At 41.4% G+C, this 27,065-nt stretch overlaps 1 protein-coding gene across 1 annotated transcript in view; it reads left to right on the plus strand.

Moving 5' to 3' along the window:
- itprid1 (ITPR interacting domain containing 1) overlaps positions 1 to 27,065 on the plus strand; it is a gene marked incomplete at its 5' end in the record, with an annotated part of 144,329 nt that overhangs the window by 34,284 nt on the left and 82,980 nt on the right. Inside the window, 3 exons of the mRNA XM_083631848.1 lie at positions 2,943 to 2,991; positions 7,647 to 7,724; positions 11,775 to 11,977. Coding sequence (XP_083487974.1) covers positions 2,943 to 2,991; positions 7,647 to 7,724; positions 11,775 to 11,977 — 330 coding nt within the window. The remainder of the gene's footprint in view (positions 1 to 2,942; positions 2,992 to 7,646; positions 7,725 to 11,774; positions 11,978 to 27,065) is intronic.

The raw sequence follows: 27,065 nt of genomic DNA on the forward strand, positions 1-27,065 counted from the left end.
TCCAATGAGGCCATCAAGAATGGCATCTGGGAGACAAAAGATCCGCAGGTTCTGGTGGAGGTGCTCTTCAGCAGGTGGTTAGATGCAGGTGGTTAGACCCCAAAGGGGGTGTAGGACAGTGGAGGTGCTCCTCCCTAATACTGGATATCGAAGCCATAGATAGACCGATACGTAGACAGAACTTCTACCGGGTCCGGTGGATCCTCTGGGGCCGGCCATCCCCCGGGGCACGATCCAAACATGGGAGGCTGGGGACCATCAAAAGGGTCAAATGCCGCCGTCTCCGAAGGCAGAGCCACAGGGGGGTCTGACTCAGCGAGGTCTGCCCTCCCGACCTGTAGTTTGGGAAGGTCACCCACCGTCTCCTCCTTTAAACGCCTCTTATTTCTTCTTGCTCTTGACCGAGGGCTGACGACACTACGGGGACCTCCCAGCATCAAGCTGGAACCTACGTGTGGGTCAAGGACAGGAATTGGCTGCTGCTGGGGTACGGGTTCAGACTCGGCGAGGGGAAGGTCCACAGGTTGTGCCTCAGGTACGGGTTCAGACTCGGCGAGGGGCAGGTCCACAGGTTGTGCCTCAGGGCCAGCAGACTCGGAGGCCCCCTGCGGGGGGACGGAGCCGATCTGCAGGCAGCGATTGAACTTCCCAATGAGACGATCGACAGTCCTCTCCAACTCCTTAACCCTCTTGGAGACACCCTGCCACTCCTGGGTCCTGCAGGGAACGCTGCCCAACCGTACAGATTTCTTGGCTGGACACGTAGAGTCTTGATCCACTGAGAGTACCACGGGCCGGCGAGCGGTGGGACCACTTACTGGACGCCGGGAGCAGGAGGAGAGGTAATGCCCGGCTCGACCACAGTACAGGCAGCTCCGGGTGTCCAAACGGCGCTGCCTCTCCTCTGGTGTGATGCGAACCCTGCCGGTCAGATCACGGTACAGATGGCTGCTGGGACTCAAATGTGGCTGCCCCTGCTCTGGGATGACGCGAACTCCCCCCCAGAATATGCCCTTAGCAGCTGGAGGCGGCCGAGAGGCAGAGCTAGAAGCAACGGCCGCTGTGACCGGGGGGGTAGCAGGTCTGGAAACCTCTGACATCATAGTAGGAATGACGACGTCAAAGTAGGAATGATGACGTCATCCTAACATCAGGTACAAACATGGCCTAACTGGCCTTTATAGATGAACTATTCTATCAATTTCTTTTCTTTTTTTTTAGTGAGGGGGCAGAAAATTTAACTGAGGGGGCAAAGCCCTATCGCCCCCTCGTGGCACCGGGCCCGACCGCTCCCTGACAGGTCCTTGGCAGATTCAACAAAGATAAAACTGAATCTTAACCTACGCAATATAATTGAGAACTTCACCGAAAAACAATGCTGATGTCATTTGTGCATGAATGACCTCACCAGTCCACAACTTAACTTGGGACGATATAGGTTGGGTGCAGGATTTCATGTCAGTTCATAAGAATTCATGTCTTATCTGTGTGGTTTGACTGCAGGCTGCCTTTGTATCCTCCAGTGCCACCCTATCTTTGCATCACTACCCTCTCTTATGTAAGAGCCAATGACAGGGCACTTCCATGACATGTGAGAAGAGAACAGAACATAACCCAGCCACCAGCCACCACAGCCTGGCAAACCCCTTTCTTTTTTCTTTTTGTCTTTTTAAGGAAGCTCACAAAGCTCTTAGAGAGATACCGCTGGGCTAAGAAGATAGAGCCCTGAGTGTTTCTACAGGGCTTTTTTTCACAGAAATGGCCTGTGCACAGAGATGGGAAGTAATTAACTACAAATAGTTTGTTACTATACTTAAGTAGGATTTTCAGGCATCTGTACTTTACAGAGTATTTTTTTGACAACTTTTTACTTTTACTCCCTACATTTTAACACAAATATTTGTACTTTCCACTGCTTACATTTTCAAAACAGGCTAGTTACTTTAGTTTTAATGCACGACAGACAAAGACGGTAATTGTTTGTTGCCTCTCTCTTCTCGCTCTCTCCCAGCTTTCACGCATTATGTGCACCTTTTTTATGGAAAAACTATATCCCAAAGAATAGTCTTTATACATGTTGGATGAGATATTTTAAATTTAATAGTCTTCCAATTATATTAATATGATGTGATTTTCAGTTAGCTTTGCACAGAAACAGCCAGTAGAAAATACTTATTTTCTGAGCCTGTACTTTTTTTTTATTTTACTTTTACTTTAGTAAACAAGTTGAATCATTACTTCTACTTTTACTTTTTTTTTTTAAACAAGTACTTCTACTTAAGTAAAGAATGTGTGTACTTTCAGCCTCTCTGCTCGTGAGTGTTTCCACAGGCCTTTTTGACAGAAATGGCCTGGCTGCATGAAATAAAAACACAAGGTAGGCCTATGGCAGTGCAGAGGGAGAGAGACCACTTTGTCCTTGACACCATGCCAGCGTCAAATGGAGTCGCAGCCTAGGAGAGGGAGAAACCACTGCCAAAAGACAAACACAGGGAGGGAGAGAGAGGGGTGAGAGACAGTGAGAAACACATGGAGGGAGAGAGAGGGGTGAGAGACAGTGAGAAACACAAGGAGAGAGAGAGAGGGAGAGAGACAGTGAGAAACACTTGCCTAATATAGCGCCTAATATACTGTAGCAAGCGGGGTCTTGACAGCAGCCCTGGACAGGATGTGCCGGTTTTGAGGTTTTTCACCCACAGAAAGTCCAGGAGATGAGATGTGTCCCCCCTCTCTCTCTTCCTCTGTCCGGTCTGTCTCTTCTCTCTCTTCCTCTGTCCGGTCTGTCTCTTCTCTCTCTTCCTCTGTCCGGTCTGTCTCTTCTCTCTCTTCCTCTGTCCGGTCTGTCTCTTCTCTCTAGCTGGTGTTTTCCTCTCTCTTTCTGTCCTTTCTGGCTCCAAATATCACAGCCATGTCCAGCTAACACTGCTTCTCTCCCCATGCAGCGTGTTTATATGGTAAACCAGGAGTGAAGAGCGTCCAGGAGTTTCTGCGGTAAGAATGGCTCTCTCCTTCTTGCTCTCGTCTCCTGTCCACAGTTTTGGAAGGGTTACTTTTAAAATATATTCCACTACAGATTACTGAATACATGCCCTAAAATGTAATTTGTAATGTATTCCATTAGATTAGTTAAGTAACATAATTGTAAATACTTTGGATTACTTTTTGAATACTTCATCATCTTGCTGAGCTCATTTGTCTCGGTCACTCTGAATGTACGTAAATGCGATGTGGTCGTGACGCAGCCTGAAGTAATGTTGTGACCTTTTCCAGCATGTGTCAGTAAAATGTTCTTTATATTTCCATGTCAAAACCACATTCCTGACAGTGTCCTGACAGTGTCCTGGCTGACATTGCCAGTCTCTTGTGGTGTGTGGCAGGTGCACTGCACATGCACAAATTGTTGCAGTTTTTTAAAAAGCTGTTTATGAGGAAATGCATGCCTCATAGAATCTTAGTGCGAATAAAACAAAACAAATAAAGTAATCCCTTTAAAGTAATCTATTTTTAAATACAGTAACTGTATTCAGAATACCACCAATCTAAACTGTAACTGTAATGGAATGGAATACAGTTACTCATATTTTGTATTTTAAATATTGTATTTCTAAATACATGCATTGCATCACTCCCCAACCCTGCGTCTGTCAAGCAGCAAGTGGTTTATGTAGCTATGTTTTATATGCTGGAGATTGATCTACATGCATTTATTTCTAAAAGCCTAAAGCTGACTTAATACAATGAATATGAAGTGGAATCATAGACTGTATCATTTAGGTTGAATGGAAAATATCAGAATTTTGTTTGTGTGAAGTTTCATGTTGATTTGGGCCCTACAGTAGCTTGAGGATGAAGCCTCACTATCTCAGGCAGTGATGGAATTCAGTCTAACACAGTGTTACCTGTTTAAGCTTACGAAATGCAATTGTGAATGAATATATCAACATGGAAACTGAAAAATATATCCCATCACAGTACACTAAACTAGCATTGAGTTGGGAAATTTATTCAAATTGACTTTTACCAACAACAACTAGGAGATAGGACTTTGAGACATTTCAAAATATGTTTTTTGCTCCTTGAAACTATTACATATTTGCTAATATTCTGTCTGTCCTAAACAATAAAAACCTCTGACGCAGATCCTGTGAACAGAAATGCATAGAGCTCAATATATTATTAATATTAACAAAGTCATTTCAATATTATATTATTTTATATTACATGTATTCTATATAGTAGTAGATCTTAATAAATTAAAGTAGCCCACTTGCATAGTAGCCTACTACTACTACTACTACTACTACTACTACTACTACTACTACTACTAATAAACATAAAACTATAATTGTTATTATTTATTTATTTGTTTACTTATTCACTAATGTGTTAACTAGTTAAATTTATTACGAAGTTTTTAGTAAAGCCTGGCACAAACAACTATAACCATGCAACATTATCCAACAAATTAAACTTGTGCAAGAGCTGCGGTGCCGCGTCTATGTGCCGACAGGCCGCAGTGCTGACAGTCCGCAGTGCCGATAGCCCACAAGCAGAACCAGCTGAGCGAGGCGGTGTGCAGCGTGTCGGGGGACCGGCTGGAGCTAACCTCTCCCAGCCCCCACGCCTAAACCTAACCTCCCCCAGACCCTAACCCTAAAGCGCACGGCATGGTTCGGCGCAGTCACGACTTGGAGCCTTGCCGCCACAGAGCGGCGACAGCGAGACTGTGCATACTCGAACGTAATTCGTCCAAAACACGTCCAAAACGTTATCGTGTCGTTTACCAAGAACTTGCAATCATGTCGGTGGGGGGACATTTTATCGTTCAAAACTCATTCCGGTGAGCCTGCAGAAGGCTTGCTAGATGAGGGACAAGCACTGTTAAATCACAACAAGGAGTTGACGGCACGGAGTCACATTTTCGAGGAGCTGCACGTCCCCCTATGCTGAGCTGCACCGATAGGACGCCCAGCTCCGGCGACCCCCTCGGCGCAGTCAGCTCCGTCGATTTCGCTCGAGCATAATTTGCGCTTAAACCTAACCTCCCACAGACCCTAACCCTAAACCTAACCTCTCCCACCCCCCATGCCTAAACCTAACCTCCCCCAGACCCTAACCCTAGACCTAACCTCTCCCACCCCCCACGCCTAATCCTAACGTTGGCATTGCGGGCTGTCGGCACTGCGGGTGGTCAGCATAGCGGGTGGACACCAGAGCTGCACCAAACATATCTCTGTTAGCTGCTTCTACTGGTTCACCATTAACTCATTGAGTGCCAAGGACGAGTATTATTTGGCCAAACAAAATTCCTTTGTTTTCACTCTTTTATTGAAGGAAATTATTTTTGAGGTGTCATTACATCAGAAAATATTAGCTTCAGAGTCAATGATGTGCTTGAAATGCTTCCTTTCACAAAAGGCTGAATATCTCAGATTCTAAATTGAAACGTGTCTTTTTGCTCAAAACAACCTATCTTCTCCGGCTCATAACTAAAGAACGGAAAATGGTATCAATAAACTTTTTTTTGCAGATGATAGAAGAGAGTCTCATCGTTCTTTGTGCGTGTTCGGTGTTTACATAGTAATATCACACAATATTCTGTGGGCCTCGAGAAATCACTGAAAACGCTCTGAAACTCTGGCACTGGGAGCGTCCGTTCTCCAAAAGTGGCTGGCACTCAATGAGTTAAAGTTGAACCATGCACGTTACTCAATATAAATATAACTCTTTGGGGTAAGAAACATAATTGTGGACTCTATGATGGCTCTTTTTTGTGGATGCAATAATACTATTCAGAGGAATCATGCTCATGTTGTCTGGAGACTGCAGTATAAAACAGCTCAGACCAAGCTGCTGTGAAGCTAGCTACAGAGGCTACTGCAGTTTGTCTTTAACTGACAGTTGTTATAAAGTGTGATGGACACCTTGTGTTTGGACAGATATATAGCCATGTACCAGCCAAGTCATATTTACCATGCAAATAGACCAGCTCCCTCCCCTCTGCTCAGAACCCAGTTTGCATAGAGAGGGAAAGGATTACAGGAAAGTTATGACAATGCTACACAGCTGGACAGCAAATATGAATCAGTCCAAAGAAAAGGAGTTGAGGATAAAAGCACGGGGAGAGGTCAGAGGGGGTTTGGACCCATAAAGACAGAGCAAAATGTAAGTACAATTGTGGCTGGATTCCACTTTACTACTGGGCTTCCATTTCATGTGACCTCTCCTTCAGCAAAAGTCTATAATGAGTGGGTTCAGTGGAATGTTCACAAGAACGCTTGTGATTAAAGTTAAATTGAGCGTAATCGACAGGATTTAACACAAAACATTAAAAATCATTCCAGGGTCACAGGGAAAAATACAAGACGAGGGTCTCCCCCTGTGTATGATACCTTCAATGAATGATTGTGGAGTCTGTGTGTGTAAGTTTTTTTTATCTAGTATTTTCTGGAGAGTTGCTACCTCAGTTTATCTGGTTTTAGCTGGGGGGTTGCTGCCTCAGTTGATTGGTTTTGTCTGGAGGGTTGCTACCTCAGTTGATCTGGTTTTGTCTGGAGAGTTGCTATCTCAGTTTAGTCTGGAGGGTTGCTACCTCAGTTGATCTGGTTTTGTCTGGAGGGTTGCTACCTCAGTTGATCTGGTTTTGTCTGGAGGGTTGCTACCTCAATCCAAATCCTTCTCACTCCGACGGCGTAATAAATTATATCAGCGCTCTGTCATGCACCTTGTGCATTGGCTGTAGCATGCCCACCTTGTGCATTGGCTGTTTGTGATTTTGGGTAATAAAACTGCAGGCCATTAAAACAGGTGGATTTTACATGGAAATCTTGCTACGGGAAGTATGGGGGAAAGTTTACAGTGTTTACATTCCCTTACATTGCCTTCCAGACAGTCTGGAGCATAGAGACATAGATCATTCATTGTAGGAAGACATATATGTTTAAAGGCCCCCTCTGTGTATTTTGTCATTTTTAAGATATTTCATGTTTCTGAGTCCTGTCCTGACAGTGTTGATTAGCCACACTGTTCACCAAATATTTTTGACAATAATTTTGTGCTTAAGTTCAAAAAGTTAAGTTAGTTGCTAAAATGCAACGATGACAAAGGCCTATGACTCAGTGGAATGCTATAGTCGTACACATATGACAATTAGATTCTGACTGGACAAGCTAGCATGTTAACTAGCTAGCTAGCTAGCTGTTAGCTTTGTAAACTAAGCCCACTGCCTACTGGCTGTACCAAAGTTTGTCAGGCTCAAAACACCACTGAGCGACCAACAGTAGCTCATTAACCATTTCAAGTCACGCTCTTTCCAACGGGGGCATCAGTTTTGAAAACCGTTCGGTTGTTGATAACTCGGCAAAAATGCTGTTTTTCCTTACAGCTAAGCTACGGACGGAATACTGTTTCCGGCGTAACTTGTGCTGTTTTTCCGGGCGTATCTCCTTGGTGTGTAGCACAGAATCAGATGATGTGTGCGACTATACAGCAGGTGCTCATAGAACATTGAGAACGTTTGAAATAGAACACCAACTGTTAAACAGGTAGAAAAACTGACTGGAGGGGGGCTTTAACCAACCACAAATAGGGCAAGGCCATGTGAGAGCAGAGCATCCAAACTCAACAGATGTGTGGTTTGTGCTCAGGTGGAGCAGGTCCAGTCCAGCTCTTAGCAGGTGGAACAGCTTCAGCTCTGCAGCGTCGGCCCACTCTGCACCACTCAGGTGAGCCGCTGGCTAGCATACATTCAGCCTCACACTGTCTCTGTTTACATGGACTGCAATAATCTGACTATTGACCTTAATAATCCAAAAGGGTTCATTGTGTCTATATTGTAACTTAGAATTTAGAATTTCTTATATATCAGACACAGACTTGTCATTCCTACCTGACATGTTTCGACGGTATCACTTCTGTCTTCATCAGAGGCTTCACTAGATGGTGTGTGACATGTCTTAACAGCTGATTGTTTACTGAGGCGTGGTCGTCCTGTCAGATTTGACAGGACGACCATGCCCCCCGCTGTCAGTTCGCTGTTTGAGAACGGCGCTCCAGGTGTTGGAAAGCATGAAAGCCCCCTCGTCCCGGTTCATCGTCTTCTGATATATAAGAAATTCTAAATTCTATATTGACCTTAATCTATTTCCATTAAGGTGTCATGAGCTGCTTTAGAGTAGAGGTCGACCGATATTGCTTTTTCAATGGCCGATGCCGATGCCGATCTTTAGAGAGCAGGGCGGCCGATGGCCGATATATAATGCCGATTATTATTATTTTTTTCATTTGATAAAATACGATTAAAATAAACTCCTCAAAAAAAGTTTGGAAACGTTATTTTGCTCGATTATTTCTCCCCTTTAATAATACCAATTGGTATTGTATTTTATATAGTTGGAAAGCCTGATTAGTCACCTTTACAACGGGGTACAACTTGTAAGGATTGTGCATTCGTGGAATGAGAAACACACAGCTAAACGTGTGGGTAGCGCCCCCAAAAAATGTGCAATATTCTTCTGTTGGTATTTTTTTTAAAGAAATCTAGTAGCCTAGATTTCCATTATCCATTCATGCACATTGAAAATCGAATATAACATTATACTGTAGGCCTACATCTAATATAAAATGTTATCTTAGCCAGTACAGTAACATGTTTTTGATTATTCTTTTTATTAAATAGAAAAATACATTGGGTTACGCGGTATAGATTTCAGTAGTGACTGGTAGGCTATAGCGAGAGAGCAGTATGTCAGAGAACTCATTCATGCACTGTTCTATACATTAACAATAATAATAATAATAATAATGTAACTGTTTAGATTTGCAGATTTGTGTGTTTGCAGAAGATGGTGGTGACTGAGGAAACGTAACGTTGCCCGGTGGCCTGGCCTGGCCTGGCCTGCCCAAAAAAAAAGATTTTTTTTTTTTTTTTGCAGGCCGATGCCGATTAATTAAAAATGCCAATAATCGGCCCCAATTAATCGGCCGGCCGATTAATCGGTCGACCTCTACTTTAGAGTATTCCATTCATATTCCCGTTTACATGGAGACCAGAGTCCCATTAATGACTGAAGACATGTTTCCCTACTGAATTTCATCTGAAACCCTTTCTGTCATGTTCCTACTGGTTTCTACCATGTTAGGGACAAAATGTTGGGACCTGACTGAGGTCTTTGTTGAGTCCATTGACGCATGCAGCTAATTTTCACCATCCAGCCATTTGCTGAGAATGGGACATATTAACAATCTTTGCACGTGAAGTTTAAAACCCACTGCTCATCTCGCAACAGATGCTCCAAGCCGCGAGAGAAGTGAGGATATGCTGTGTAAACTAGGGATGTTCATCAATAATTGAAAATCGATAATTGATCGTTAAGGTATTGATTCGATCATGTGGAATTTTTATCGATTTTTTAAAATCAAATCAAATAGGCCTACATCTGCTGAAACTATAAGATTGGATTTCACTACGTGGTCGCAACCAGGTGAGGGCGCAATGGGACTATGAGACAGAGAAAACTGAACAGAACGCCGCTGGGTGGGGCTATGGCCGTGGTCTCCCTGAATGTGAGAACAGCAACAGCACATTATCAGCTGAGTCAGCACTCAGCCAGCCCAGACGAGGAAATGAAGCGAGCGAAGCAAAGTTTTGTGTGGGACCATTTCGAGTTAAAATACGACATTGTTCATTGCAAGAACTGTGATGCCGTTTATAAGTACAACACAGCTAAGATGCCAATGATTCACCACTTGAACAGCGTACATCCCAGCCTGGTTAATGAGCTCTCAGCCTACCATCACTTCTGTGTTAGCGCAAGATGTGATGGCCGGCGGCGTGTAGAAAAGATCACCCAGGCCGTCTGCAACCTCATGGAGACGGATATGCTGCCCAATATATATCATTAACACCTGATCAATGTGATTGAGCCAGCGTATGAGCTTCCCTCACGGAGCACCATTACCAGGCGGATTGAAAAGTGCTTCATAGCGTTTCGCACATAGGCATTTTGTAAAAAAATAAACAAAATAAAACGTTTTTTTAATTAAAAAATATATTATTATTAATATTATCGATAATCGATAATTGATCGTTAATTTCCCCGAATTTCGATTATGGAAATTGATTCAAAATGCCCATCCCTAGTGTAAACAAAACAAAACACACCGAGCTGGCATGTCAAAGCCAGCTGGAAAAGAATGCGTCATCAAGCAGTTTGACTGCCGTGGACGTCGCAGAATGCTGTGCAAAAACCTGATACGACATCATAGGTGTTAAGGTGTTTACATGTCTACAATGCACTTCAATAATGCGACTAAGATTGGAATATTCTGCATGTCTTAATTTGACTATTGCTTGCTGACTATGACCTCGGTTAAGGTCATCAGAAAATGCTGTTTACATGGCAGTGTCAAGTCGTTTTTAACACCTGCTAGTCCAGTTCCTGTTTCGGACCAGACGCAAAAATGATACATTGTTTTGTTTTCCAGCTGGTTCGGTTCACTTTCACACCAGCCAAAAAAGCAAGTGGACCAAATAGGGCTGCCAACCCTCCCAGAATGACCAGGAGACTCTGTAGTCTCCCGGGATGGAAAATAGGCTAAACATTTCCAGATATTTCTTTGGCTGAAATTATGTGTGCGCGTTGGGCAATGTTGTAGCCTACTTCATGTCGCCCGCCCCCCGTATGCGTATATGCATATGTGACGGGATCAGCTTGTGTGTGTGTGTGTGTGTGTGAGAGAGAGAGAGAGACACACTCACAGACACACACGACACACAGGAGGAATAGACAGCGTGTAGCAGCAGCGAAGCACATGCATCTGAAGACCTGTCCGTCATTAGGATATAGACCGCTCTGAAATCCCCAAATCTGAACCGATTGCCATCATTCCACTTGCTCTGTATGCACAAGATCATAACCAACATGTCCATGTCCCAAACATGCTATAGCACCTGTCCATCAAAGACTGTGACCCTCAATGCAAGAGTTGGGCTGATATGTGTCAATAACAAGCCGTAATTTGGCTCTGGTATTTGAAAAAAAAAAAAAAACTCGTAACTTCTGCCCACAGTAGGTTACTATAATGGAGATGCATTTGACCACCTGAAAAGAATAAAATAATAATAAATAGCCTAATTAAGAGGCTGCAATCAATCCTATCACAGAAGAAGCTGCTCCAATGAGACCATCCCCTTGCCATTTAATATGAGTTACATTGGTCTGCTGCAATCATGCCAACCCCCCCCCCACCCCAAATCCATACCGTTTCACCAGTCACCAAATCATGATGTGAAGAACGAATATGTTGTTTTTAACCATAAAATGCTGGTCTTCAGCCTATCAAGCACAGTGCAGCTGGCAACGGGAGCTCGTTTAATCAAAAAATGTGCGAGGCTTACTACATTTGGGTCGGATCAAGTTCGGATCACTTTCACACCACAAACGAACCGTACTAGAGTTCGTTTGGAACCGCACCGAGACCACCTCTTTCAACCGGTCTCGGTCCGCTTGTTTGGTCCGCTTGTTTGGTGCGCACCAGAGTTCGATTGCTGCTTTCACACCTGCCCAAATGAACCGCACCAAGGGGGAAAATGAACTCTAGTGCGATTCAACCGAACCAACGAGGTAGGTGTGAAAACGGCCTTATTCAGAGTATTGTCTTAACTGGGTTAAGGTCAAATTATTGCCGTCCATGTAAACATATTCATTGATTAGCATTGTCCTGATCTAACCTGCCATGAGCTCACGACTCATCCCTGTTCCCCCATGTCCCAGTGTGATGGACGTTCTCAACCTGTGGAAGGACGACCCAGAGGAGGTTCTTTTGGACCTGGGGTTTGGCTGCGATGAGCCCGACATCTCCGGACGCATCCCGGCCCGATTCATCAACCACCAGTCTCAGGCCAGAGGGATCAGCCTCCAAGTGTTTCTGGAGGCCCAGCAGAATCGACTGGATCTGGAGAATCCAGACGTGAGCAGTGAGTCACACGGTCTGCATTTGTATGAATGAAAAGGCAGTATAACAAGTGTTATAACAAGTTTCCTAGCGGTCGACTTCTCTCCCTCTGATTGGCTGTGCCAGGCAATATAATCTACTCTTAGGTCGCTTAATCTGATAGGAAGCCTGTTTTGGAACGGCTTCTTGCAGGTACAGAAGTCTTCCTCAGGAAACCTGGGTTACATCGTAACCATCCTTTTCCTATCGGTTGATCCTGTTCCACCACACCAAGAGAACATACTGTGGAGTCTCTTGTGGAAACCAAGCTGACATATCTGCTCCTCTAGCCAGCGACTTCCTGTTCCACCACACCAAGAGAACATACAGCCAGCGACTTCCTGTTCCACCACACCAAGAGAACATACTGTGGGGTCTCTTGTGGAAACCAAGCTGACATATCTGCTCCTCTAGCCAGCGACTTCCTCTTCCACCACACCAAGAGAACATACAGCCAGCGACTTCCTGTTCCACCACACCAAGAGAACATACTGTAGGAAACCAAGCAGATGTATCTGCTCCTCCAGCCAGCGCCTTCCTGTTCCACCACACCAAGAGAACATACTGTAGGCCTCTTGTGGGGATCACGCTGCTGACTCTCCAGTTTCAAAGCCAGTCCTTAAACCAGAGGTTCTCAAATGTTTTTCAGCCAAGGACCCCTTACAAGATAGAACATCTACCGGGGACCCCCTCATTCTGATTTGTGATTTTGGGCTAAGCTTAATTGTTTCCACGGTAATGTGCTTGACTTTTAAATTTATTATTATTATAGTTTGTTTCATTAGAATGTAATCCATGAACCATTTTAGATTTAAAGCATAAAATCTTGACTATGAAGCTTTTGCAATTCCCATCCCCCCCCCCGAAAACTTTTCGCAGACCCCCTTGCAAAGTGCCACAGACCCCTGGCGGTCCCCGGACCCCCATTTTAGAACCAATGCCTTAAACCAGGGGTGGCCAAACTACGGCCTGCGGGCCAACTGCGGCCCGCTGCCCATTTTTAACTCATTGAGTGCCAATGACGTCGATCGACGTCAAAGTAAATAGTGACGTAGAGTGCCAATGACGTCGATCGACGTCAAATGCGTTTTTTGACGGTGGGACGTGGATCAAAGCCTCCTGCATCTCCTGTACAAATATTGTAGCTATTGAAGGTGTATAACCTATTTTACAGACCCATTAGGTGGCGACAGTGCTCTCCAGATTAGAGAAAGTTGAGTAAAAACAGCAGAAAAAGCCGTGATGAAACCATTCTCATGAGAATGGTTTGGCTTTTCGCTGTCGCGCTGGGAGCCGGCGCACAACGGTGGGGGGCTCCGAAAATAGACTCTGGGTGCAGCACACTTTGAAACGCGCAGCAGAAAGCCCAGAAAGCCCAGAATCGGACGCAGCTTCATCCCAGCTCACAACCGAAACCCCAGAAACAAGCGAGCCCGATCCAGACTCCCCCGACGAGCGGCCGCCATCCGAACGTGGATCCGCAAGCAGCAGAGACTCGCCTGACAAGCAGCAGAGCGAGCAGAGCCACCAGAGACACACCCACGGAGGAGGAGTTTGCAGTAGAGGGGGGTGGGGGTGCTGTTATATTGAAGGAAATTACTGTTCAGATGTTTCAGGTCAGAAAATATTAGCTTCCGAGTCAGTGATTTGCTTGAAATGCTTCATTTCACAAAAGGCTCAATATCTCAGCTTCTAGATGGAAACGCCTGTTTTTGCTGTTTTTGACCTATCTTCTCCGGCTGATAACTAAAGAACGGAAAATGATATCAATAAACTTTTTTTTGCTGCTGATACAATAGAGTCTCATCGTTCTTTGTGCGTGTTCGGTGTTTACATAGTAATATCACACAATATTCTGTGGGCCTCGAGAAATCACTGAAAACGCTCTGAAACTCTGGCACTGGGAGCGTCCGTTCTCCAAAAGTGGCTGGCACTCAATGAGTTAAGTGGCCCGCCATGAATTTAGAACACACACAAAATTAAAAAAAAAAATCTAAAAAAGAAAAAACGAAAATGGGGAAAAAACAGAAAAACAAAAACAAAAAAACTGATTCCCCCCATTTCGTTTTTTCAATTTAAAACCATTGAAAATGGGTTATACTTGAGCACTTATTTATTTTTAAACATTTTTAATACTGAATGAATGTTTAATACTAATGTTATGTTAAATTATCTCTGTCTGAAAATTTGAAAACGTAATATGTGTCATATATTTATTTAGGTAGAAATTAAATTTTTGATGGCACAAGGGTTTTCTGGTCCAATGTTTTTGCAGCGAAAACTGCCGCGCTTAATATTGTTTGGCCCGCGACTCCTTGTATTTTTCTGTATGCGGCCCACAACCAAAAAATGTTTGGCCACCCCTGCCTTAAACCATTCAACCTGAGTGGCTGAATGGTATATAATTAACATAACAAGACACATCGTATATAATTAACATAACAAGACATATCATCTAGAATTAACATAACAAGACACATCATACATAATTAACATAACAAGACACATTGGGCCCTATTCTCCCACAAGCCTTCGGCGCTAAAACGGGCCTTAAACGCAAAAAAACGTGCCTTGCGCCTGTTTTGGGACGATATCAATATGGCTTTAGGCTGCCAAATGCGCTTTAGGCCGAATGGGCGTGGCGCAGTCCCAGAATGGGCCAAAGTGGGCGTGTCGGCGCTAACTACCGGCGTAGTGCTATCTTCGCACCTGGCCTACATTTAGCGCTTTGCGCCTTTGAAAACCAGGCCTATTCAGTGCGCCAGTGCACTTGTGCCTCTCCCCTGTCACCCTTCTCTGTCTCTCTCTGAAACCAGGCCTATTCAGTGCGCCAGTGCTCTTCTGCCTCTGAGTCACCCTTCTCTCTCTCTCTGTGACTCCCTCGCTCAAACAGACACAACACATAGCAGCACCCAGCTTCCCATAGGAAATAGCAGTTGTAAGTTTACTGCCTGTGAATGTCCACTCCCAGCATGCAATTGGGTCCTCCATTTCGCTACTAAATAGCAACCAAATGAGCCGAAAAGGTAGATCTAAAATAATGTGTAATGGTAAGACAACCTGCAATTGTCGAACATTTCAATATTGGACCAAATAAAACATCGAAATGAAACACCACCCTATGTGAAACATATATGTCCTCTTGAGCCTATATATACCCCTTGTGGGTTTAACGTGATTTAGATAAGTGACAGCGGAACGCGCTTCTGTGATGTGCTATACTGTGATGTCCGCTCCAATAACTTGGCCCTACTTGACATTTAGTTTTACAATAAAAACACATTTATGCAATGACTTTACATAATGTAGGGTATATTTATGTGCATCGATCATTCTACCTGCAGCAGGGGAGAGAAAACGATATCTTTCTGGACAAACTTTCACCAATCTAATAGGCTATATTTTTCTAGCTGATGCGTTTAGTACATTATTTTCACTTTGATCTTGCTATAGTGTAGCGTATTTACATGCTTGCAGTATTGAAACTGCAGTTAGATTGGTTTGAGAAGCATAATAATATGGAATAATAGCCTATAATGCAGTCAGACAGACAGACTGGATGAAGGGAGGGGGGGGGGCAGAGCGTTTGGCTTTCGTCTGGTTTTGCGGGATCACTGGAATTGGAGCTAAAAAGGCAAGCGTGCGATTCGTTTATTGCAGTTATCCAATGAGCATGACGGTGCATAATTTTACGCTTAAAAGGCGTGGTTGTAATGGTTGAGGCTGCGTCTAGCGCCAGCACGACGATATCAAGTGCGCTGGTCCACGCCCACTGATTTGAGCTGCGCCAGGCGTTCGGCCTAGAAACAGCGCCGATGCAACGATAGGGACCATTGTATATAATTAACATAACAAGACACATCATACGTAATTAACATAACAAGACACTAGAGCTGGGTATTGGTTCAAATTTCAAGAGTCGATTCGATTCCGATTCACAAGGTTGCAAATCGATTAATTTCGATTTCATTCGATTTCATTCTGATTCGATCAATTTCAATATTGATTTGGTTAGTGATACCAAAACGTGTTTTTTGAGCTGTACCCTGAATTACATGACTGTCCAGTTATGTAACACAGGGGTTCCCAACAAGCCAAGTAGATACATGGGAAAAAAAGGTTGCAGACCTGTAGCCTGTACTACGAAGCTATCTTAACAGATCCGCGATAAGTCCCTTTGATCTGGTTTGACTGAACAGGATCAAAGCTATCTAGTTAACCGATACTACGACGCTGGTTTTCTACTCAATAATTGAAGCTGGCTTTATCTGGGATCTGCCTGTGCACGCGCACGTTTTTCGCTCGTGCACAGGCGCGCGTCCACGCGAAAGAGGTGCGCTAGCCAATCACATTATGAACAGCTGAGTTGATCCACGCCCACACCCATTTCTACACACATTTCCTCATTCAATGAAAGCGCAGTGCGTGATCAGAGTTTTAGCGGATATTTAATGTAACCTATGTCAGAATGAAAATCCGCGTTGGATATAATCTGCTGAAGGACTGCTAAAGCTGCCGCTTGTATTCACATCAGTCATTTGATTTACTTTGATCAGCGATTTCTGTCCCCTAAATGTGTAATCTCAGCCTATAAATTTCCACAATCTGTAAACCTATTTAGACCATAGATTTAGAAACGCATGCTCAATGAATAATGATCTCTATCACTCATTATGTGTGTAGTTGCACTGATCGAATAATTAATATATAAAATAATGATAATGCTGATGCCTAATATAAAAGAGAAAACTGCTGAACTGAATTGAGACGATGCGGGCATAGTTTTCATTGATAAAAACTAGCCTATTTTTGCTCATATATTGGCATACAGCCTACAGGACACAGTTCCAGCTGAAACATGCAAGAATTGCCTGCATATTTAGTAGCCTATTGGGGCTATCCCATATTTATCCCATATCTATATTATATGTAGGCTATAGGCTTTTCTGGCATGTAGGAGAATATCACCCTCACTCCATTTGAGGCTCCGTGTATGATATGCGCTGCGTGATTAATAGTGATCATATTTCTCCACGCATCGTTGAGCTGTTAAGACATAAAGTGGTAAGTAGGCTTAATTTAATTATGTAGCCTACAGAGCCACAAATGTTTTTCTTGTTATATTCTCAGTTGACTGCAATCTATTTTTCATATGGCGATCTTATATGAACGGTGAGTGACTCCAGAGAGCCGATTATATGGGTCTGTCATGGATTTTGATCTTATCCTCTGAAGCTAACCTGGTCGCGACCAGGTTAGCTTTGCAGCGTCAGTTGCCATGGTGATTGAAAGTTAACTTGCTTTGTAGTACGGCTAAACCAGGTTTAAACTCAAACTTACTCGGATAAGGCATTAAACTAGCTTCGTAGTACAGACTACTGTTGTCAATTTTAATGGTTTTAGTTACACATATATTTACTCACCAGGTGGTGACAAAGGGTAAATAACAGCCTTTTCATCTGTCAATAAAGACACTTTCACAATTATGCACAGTGATTTGATTTCAGCCTATATAATTTCTAAAAGTAGATATTAATGATCAAACATTTCCATTCATGTAGCCTACAGTATTTATGTTTTTGTTTAAACTACAAACATAAATAAACGTCAACTTGAAACTATGTTTCAACTACCACACACAGCATAATATTTTAGCCCGTTTATAATTCTTTTTTTTTTAATAAAGAAAAATCGATCTCTGGACATATGAATCGATAATCGAGGATTAAAATAAAAATCGATTAAAAATCTGAGAATCGATTTTGAACCCAGCCCTACAAGACACATCGTATATAATTAACATAACAAGACACATCATACATAATTAACATATCAAGACACATTGTATATAATTAGCATAACAAGACACATCATACATACTTAACATAACAAGACACATCATATATAATTAACATAACAAGACACATCGTATATAATTAACATAACAAGACACATCATATATAATTAACATAACAAGACACATCATATATAATTAACATAACAAGACACATCATATATAATTAACATAACAAGACACAGCATATATAATTAACATAACAAGACACATCATATATAATTAACATAACAAGACACATCATATATAATTAACATAACAAGACACATCATATATAATTAACATAACAAGACACATCATATATAATTAACATAACAAGACACATCATATATAATTAACATAACAAGGCACATCGTATATAATTAACATAACAAGACACATCGTATAGAATTAACATAACAAGACACATCGGGCCCTATTCTCCCACAGGCCATCGGCGCTATTACGGGCCTTAACCGCAAAAAAACGTGCCTAGCGCCTGTTTCGGGAAAATAGCAATAGGCTTTAGGCTGCCAAATGCGCTTTAGGCCGAATGGGCGTGGCGGAGTCCCTGAATGCGCCAAAGTGGGCGTGTCGGCGCTAAATACCGGCGTACTCCTATCTTCCGACCTGCCGTTAATTTAGCGCCTTGCGCCTTTGAAAAGCAGGCCTATTCAATGGGCCAGTCCGTCCCCTCTCTCCTCTGTCACCCTTCTCTGTGTCACTCTCTCCCTCTCTCCTACTGACAGGAGCAGGCATTGGTGTGCGTTTACCAGTTTATTGTGAAATAAATCCTTCCGCGTTGAGTTACTGTCACAAGCCTGTGTGACAACGCTTCCAGCCTGGGTAAAACAACTCCGTCCGTACCGCTTTGAGGCTGCAGGCAGTCTGACAGGCACAATACGACTGTCTCTCTCTGACTGCCTGTGAATGCCCCAGCATGCAATTGGGTACTAAATTTCGCTACTAAATAGCAACCAAATGAGGCGAAATAGATATAAAAGGTCGATCTAAAATAATGTGTAATGGTAACACAGCCTGCAATTGTAGAACATTTCAATATTGGACCAAATAAATCATCGAAATTAAAACACCACCCTAAGTGAAACATATATGTCCTCCTGGGCCTATATATACCCCTTGTCGAGTTAACGTGATTTAGAGAAGTAACAGCGGAACGCGCTTCTAATGGCATCTGCTATACTGTGATGTCCCTCCAATAACTTGGCCCTATTTCACATTTAGTTTTACAATAAAAACACATTTATGCAATGACTTGACATAATGTAGGGTATATTTATGTGCATCATCCTTCCTGCAGCAGGCGAGAGAAAATGATATCTTTCTGGACAAACTTTCACCAATCTAATAGGCTATATTTTTCTAGCTGATGCATAGAACATTATTTTCACTTTGATCTTGCTATAGTGTAGCGTATTTACATGCTTGCAGTATTGAAACTGCAGTTAGATTGGTTTGAGAAGCATAATAATATGGAATAATAGCCTATAATGCAGACAGACAGGCTGGATGAAGGGAGGGGGGGGGGGGGCAGAGCGTTTGGCTTTCGTCTGGTTTTGCGGGATCACTGGAATTGGAGCTAAAAAGGCAAGCGTGCGATTCGTTTATTGCACTTATCCAATGAGCATGACGGTGCATAATTTTACGCCTAAAAGGCGTGGTTGTAATGCTTTGGGCTGCATCTAGCGCCAGCACGACGATATCAAGTGCGCCTTTCCACGCCCACTGCTTTGATCTGCGCCTGCCGCTCGGCCTAGAAACTGCGCCGATGCAACGATAGGGGCCATCATATATAATTAACATAACAAGACACATCGTATAGAATTAACATAAAATGAGTTTTTAATGACCCAGCAAGGTAAGAAAGCTCCCATTTATAATAAATTATTTCTCTGTAGTACTGTCTGTACTAACTTTTTTTTTTTTTTTGTTATACTTTGTTTTTATTCAGTTTTTCCATTTGCAAGTGCAAAAGAACAGACATACAGGTACAGTGCACATAACAGAGACAGACATCAGTGGAAGGAACTGTTACAAATTCAAATAAAATAAAATAATAACAGGTCTTGAAGGAGCACATCCATCTTCTTCACATCTAGTTTACAGAATTGCTGTGGGTTGCATATGAGACAATAATCACATCCCATGGGGATTATCACATGGAGAGAATGGGAGAGGAAAAATAAAACAAAACAAAACCAAAAACACAGTATACAGAGTGATTGGATCACCTGTAGGTTACCCCTCACAGAGGTCCTTTGAACTACCCAGATACAGAGACCATCTCATCCAGTGGTTGACAAATTTGTCCATACACAATCTCAAAGAAAAGGTCAGACTTTCCATTTTGTAAATTTCCTTTACCAGCCCTATCCACTCTGATCTCGTTGGAGGTTCTACATTCAACCACTTCCTCGTTATAGCTTTTTTACTGGCTGCGAGCAGTATGTGGAGAAGGTATCTATCATGTGAATTGAGCTTGTGTGGTATATTGCATAAGTAAATTGTACTAAAATCGTGGTTAAGCCTTAGGCCCATTATTGTGTTTATCTCAGCTACTACTCCCAGCCAGTATGGTTGAATTACAGCACAGTCCCAAAAAGTATGAAAGTGGTCGGCCATGGTGTTGTTACATTTCCTCCAGCAGTGACCATGATCTGTGTTGCCAATCTGTCTCTGTTTTATCTTTGGGGTGATAAAAAACCTGATCAAATTTTTCCATACAAATTCTCTCCATTGACCCGAACTTGACGTGTGTACCTGTGTTTTACATATATTAAACCACTCCTCCTCTGTAAGAGACATATTCGCTTCTTTCTCCCATTTTGATTTAACATACATTGTGGAGTGAGTCTTGGAAGATTGTAAACATGAGTAGATTCTGGCAACCAGTTTTTTCTGAGGGTTGGACTTATAAGCTTCAATGAGTAACTCAATCAAGTTCATTTCAGTTTCCTGGGTAATTCTAACATTTCTGTCAAAGTGGTGCCTGACCTGAAAGTATCTGTAAAGATCCTGTTTTTCTAAACCATACTTGTCTGAGAGCTGTTGGAAGCTGTCCAGTCCACTGCTGGAGGAAATGGAACAGTATGCCGTAATACCCCTAGTAGTCCATTGCCCAAACCTCCCATCCAACTGAGCAGGTTTAAAATCCCTATCATGAAACACCCATCTGAGCATTCGTGCATTCCTATCTAATTTTAGTTTGCGGCATTCTTTAAACCAAGTATCCAAGGGAGTTTTTGTCCAATCATTCAGATTCATCGAGTGAGTTAAATAAAGAGTTCTATCTCCTATCAGTGCTTGAATCGGTATAGGTAACTGACTCTGATCCAGGTCTTTCCATTTTGCGCTATAAAGTGGGTTGCACCAATTAATCAAATATCTCAGTTGAGCCGCCTTATAATAGTCTTCTAGACATGCGAGAGATAATCCCCCTTTTTCTTTGGACAACTGTAAGGTGTTAAATTTAATCCTGGGCTTTTGACCTCTCCATATGAATGCCGAGATCATTCTCCTCCAGTCGTTAAACTGGTGAGGGGGTATTTCTATTGGGAGTGATTGGAAAAGGAAGAGCAGTCGTGGTAGAATGTTCATTTTGACTGTATCTATTCGATTATGCATGTCCAGTGGTAATAGGGCCCATCTTTTTAAATCATTGCAGATCTCCTTTGTAATAGGGGGGAAATTAACTTTGTAGATGGTGGACAGGTCTTTTGGTATTACGACCCCTAAGTATTTAATGGTGTTGTTTTCCCATTTAAAATGACATAGTCTCTGTATTTCTATGTGTGGAGAGTAATTATATGTGAATGTTTGTGTTTTTTGCATGTTCAATTTGTACCCTGAGTATCGACCAAAATCTTTTAGACAGGACATTAGTTTAGGTAGACTTGTGTCTGGGTTGGTGAGGGTCAACAGAACGTCGTCTGCATATAAGCATATTTTGTATTCCTTTCCTCCGACCAATATCCCTGTTATTTCCACATCTTCTCTAATTGCTTGTGCGAGGGGTTCGATAAATAGTGCGAAGAGGGCGGGGCTTAAGGGACACCCCTGGCGACACCCCCTTTCAAGCATGACAGTTCTGGCAAGACTGCCGTTTATTTTAACCCTGGCGGAGGGAGAGTGATATAGACACTTCAGACATTCAATTACGTCACTGTTGAAGCCAAAACGTTGCAATACTAAATACAGGTAATCCCATCTGACTGAGTCAAACGCCTTTTCGGCATCAAGGCTGAGAACAATAGATTTTTCAATACCATTGCTCATATGTTCAACCAGGTGTAAAGTGCGTCTCACATTATCTTGTGTCTGTCTGTTTTTAACGAATCCAGTCTGGTCTTCATCAATTAGATTTGGAATTATGTTCTCAAGCCTTTTCATTAGTATTGAGGCATATAGTCTATAATCTATATTTAGTACTGATATCGGCCTATAGGAGCTACATTCTGTCTTGTCTTTGCCAGTTTTAGGAATTACCGATATCATTGCTTGTTTCCAAGAGATGGGTATCTCTCCCCCCTTAAGCGTGTAGTTGAAGCACGTCAAGAGTGTAGGTGTTATTAAGTCACTAAATGTCTTATACCACTCCGCCGGATATCCGTCCATTCCTGCCATTTTGCTTGTTTTGAGTCTTGCAATGGCATTTTCTATCTCCATTTGTGTTATCATGCGTGTCATTGTTTCATTTCCTTCGATCCCGATTGATGGTAAATCAAGTGAATCAAGAAATTTAATAATGGATGAGGGATTAGCGCCTTCGGGTTGTGTGTATAGGTCTTTATAATATTTTTATTTATTATTTATTTATTTATTTATTTATTTATTTGTTCCGATCATGATGTTACATACATGATAATACATACATGCAATTCAATATACATTCCATGGCCGGAAAGGAGCAGGAAGAAGAAAAACTTATATTACCTGCCCCCTATTCAAAACTTAAATAAACAAATTAAATGGTCTGCCGATTCCAATTACAACATTTCAATAAGACAGCACATTTATAACTCATATGGGAAGAAATACAAATAAAGTTATGAGCCGCGAGTTTGAAACAAAATTTACAAATATTAGAAATATCTATGACATTTAGGCAACAATTTCATATTGCCTAAATACTCTTTGTTTATACAATTTTTTGAACTGAAAAACACTTAAACTAGCCTTTACATCATTAGGTAATGAATTCCACAGTTTGATACCTGTAACTGAAACACACATCTGTTTTAAGGTGGTCCGTGCATACTGATGCTTAAAATGATATTTCCTTCTATTGTCCTCGTCCATTGAACAAAAAACAAACAATTTTTGCAAATTTACTGGCAAAATACTGCGTTTTGCTTTGTACAAAACTAACAGTGTCTGTAATTCAATTAAATCTTTAAGTTTGATTAATCCAGATTTAATAAACAGTCTGTTGGTATGTTCTCTAAAGTCTACATTATGAATGATTCTTACTGCCCTTTTCTGTAATATAAACAATGGCTTTATGTTGCTTGGATATGTGTTGCCCCACACTTCCACACCATAAGAAAAATAAGGCAAAATAATCGAACAGTACAAAATCCTCATCGCCTTATAATCCAACACGTATTTTGCTCTGTTCAATACAGAAATATTCCTGGACAACTTTGTTTTAACGTGTGCAATGTGAGATTTCCAGTTTAATTTATCATCCACTATGACTCCCAAGAATCTAAATTCAGACACTCTTTCAATATAAACTCCATTTATGGACAATGTGACGTTTTCATCTTTTTTTCTGTTCGCAAAAACCATAAACTTAGTTTTTTTCAGATTTAATGATAACTTATTTACATCAAACCATCTTTTAAGCTTGACCATTTCATTTGCAATACTTTCTGTCAAAGTTTTTAAATCATCTCCAGAACTAAAAAAATTTGTATCATCTGCAAACAAAACAAACTGCAACAATTTTGATACGTCACATATGTCATTAATATACAAAATAAAGAGTTTTGGCCCCAAGACTGAGCCCTGTGGAACTCCAAGTTCAATCTTCAAACATTCTGATGTAATACCAGCAAACTGTACATATTGTTGTCTGTTATCCAAGTAACTGCTCAGCCAATCCAGAACTACTCCTCTCACCCCATATATGTGTAACTTAGAAAGTAAAATAGTGTGATCTATGGTGTCAAATGCTTTTTTCAAATCAATAAAAACCCCTATTGTATATTTTTTATTCTCTATTGCCGTTGTAATTTCTTCTATTATATTCATTAATGCTAAAGCTGTGGAGCGATTTTTCCTAAAACCATACTGACTCTCACTCAGCAAGTTATTCCTATCCAAAAAAGCATCCAGTTTTTGTACAAACAGTTTTTCAAGCAGTTTGGAGAATTGAGAAAGCAAAGACACTGGTCTGTAGTTCGTAAGACTGTGCTTATTTCCTGTTTTGAAAAGTGGAATCACCTTAGCTGTTTTCATGCTATCTGGAAAAACACCAGTTTGAAAAGAAAGATTGAAAATAAAACATAAAGGTTTACTTATGACATCAATAGTTTTTTTCACAATAGTCATATCTATCCCATCACTATCAGTTGATGTCTTATTTTTACACTTTGCTACTATGGATTTGATATCATTTTCACACACATCATCCAGAAACATAGACTGCAACACTTTACTTTCTCCATTCCGGACACTTTCGCCTTGCACATCGTTATGAGTATCAATTAAATTGGCGAGGTTAGGACCAACATTTACAAAGAAAGAATTGAATTCATTTGCTACTTCATTCATGTTTTTTATTACCTTATCATTGTCATTAATGAAATGACTGGGCAATTCTGTGGACACAGACTTATTGCCCATTACCTTATTTAGAATATCCCAGGTACCTTTAATATTTTTTTTATTTTTTTTAAGCATTTTATTGTAATATTGTTTCTTTGCTTGTCTCATTATAATTGTCAACTTATTTTTATAAACCTTATATTGCTTTTCAGCTGTCATTGTTCTAAATTTTATGAAGTCTCTATACAGTTTGTTTTTCTTTTTGCATGCATTTTGTAATCCCTTCGTTATCCAAGGCTTTTTACTAAAATTGCCTTTATATTGTTTACATGTTATTGTTGGGCAATGTTTGTCATACAATGTTATGAAAATATCTAAAAAAGACGCATATGCAGAATTTACCTCATTTACATAGACCCCTCTCCACTGCTCCTTTGAGAGATCATCCCTGAACTTGTTTATTGCTGTCTCAGTCCTAACCCTAGTATGTTTCTGGACATTTTCCACTTTTTTTCTCTTTGTTTCGCCATCATATGTTACAAAAATAGGTAAGTGGTCACTTATGTCATTTATTAATAGCCCACTTTTGACATTATTCTCCATGATGTTTATAAAAATATTATCAATGAGTGATGCACAGCTCGATGTAATTCTACTGGGCTTGGTGATCAAAGGGTAAAGCCCTCTACTGTACAAAGCATCCAGAAAATCTGATGTTGTTTTATGTTTAGATACATTCAGAAGATCAATATTAAAATCCCCACAGATTATTAATGTTTTACTTTCATTTAGGCCATCCAGTAACCGTTCCAAACCCTCATTGAATGTTTCCACATTTGACCCTGGCGTTCTATACACACAAGTAACACAAATATTTTTCCTCCTTTCCATTTCGATCTCCACAGTAATGCATTCCATTACATCATCAATCACCGTTGTCATGTGTTCAACAGGCTTGCATTTCAAGTCACTGTGCACAAACAGAGCCACGCCTCCTCCTCTCTTATTGGTTCTGTTTGTGTAATGCAACTCATAACCATCCAGATGAAAATCAACACCTTTAACTTGATTTAACCATGTCTCAGATAAGGCTATCAACTTAAATTTACTTTTAAATGTGTTTAAATAGTCATTTATCTTAGTGAAATTAGCATAGAGGCTTCTACAGTTGAAGTGTATTAACGAAAATTTATTCTCCAGTTCTATATTTTCATTCAGGTGTTCATCAGTATAATATTGACAAGTATCACAAATAGAATTAAACACGTGACTCTCCGCATCGACATCATATTCAAAATCATATAGTTTGTACTCCATACAGTCAGTTCTTGAGAAGATTTGACTTCCAATTGGCACCGTCATTAATTGTCACAACAATGTTTTATGACTGCAGGAGACATGCTCCCTGGACTCTGTTTTACACTCCACTCGTACCTTTTCACTGCTTTGCTTTCCCGTCACCGTGTCGCCCCAGTGAATCAAGTAGTGACTTTACGCCCAGCATCAGATCACCTGCAGACGCTCCTCTCCTGGAACGATGCGTGTGCTGCGTCTCCCAGCCCGCTGCATGCAGCAACGACTCCAAGTCTGGCTCCCTGTCTGGAACATCCATACGGACTCCGTACTCCCGTAAACCCTCTGCCGCTGCTCGGGGATTGTCAAACATCTTGATTTTTCCATCCTTCTCAAATAATTTCAGCTTTGCAGGAAAGCAAACAAACAAAAGATTGTTGTATTTCTTCTAATTTGTAACACATCGTGCCAGTATGGGGGTCTTTAACTTTGTAAATGGATCTCTCGGCCTGTTGTCTACGTATCCGCCATGCTAATAATTTCTTTGCTCTTGGACCGTTCTCGTAATACCTTTGTTTAATAAATTTCACCTTAATTTCCACCTGTTTGTCATATATTTTGTTTATTTTTTGTTTAGTTATAATTATTTGCCTCAGCAAGAGGGGGTCATTGAGTTCCATATGTCTGGTTTCTAAATTTTTTAGTTCCTCCAGTAAGTCCTTTAAATGTTTTTGTTTTTCCTTTTTCTTTATCGATGACTGTTGGAGAAAAATATAAGTTAAGTTCCATGCCATTTCCTAATCAATATTTCCTAATCAATAAGCTATAAGCTATAATTGCATACACATTATGACATGACTGCTCTGACCCATAGCACACTGACATTTCACCCAGAGCAGAGGACTTCTCTTTGCTGAAACCTTGGGCAGTGCATCATGTTCCATAACAATTGATACAGACAGGAGCCTGCACGACGCACACACACAATTCACCCCCTCCTCTCTGCCTTTTTCCTCCTCCTCTTCCTTTACAGTATAAATCTATGTTACACTGTCGGCCATATTGCTGAATAATTGACTCTGTATGACATATCAGAATGTGTACATTGAGATTCATGCCCTCTGCCAATATGCATATTGCAGAGAATGTAAGC

Source organism: Poromitra crassiceps (assembly GCF_964638095.1).
Source record: "Poromitra crassiceps genome assembly, chromosome: 2".
NCBI lineage: Eukaryota > Metazoa > Chordata > Actinopteri > Beryciformes > Melamphaidae > Poromitra > Poromitra crassiceps.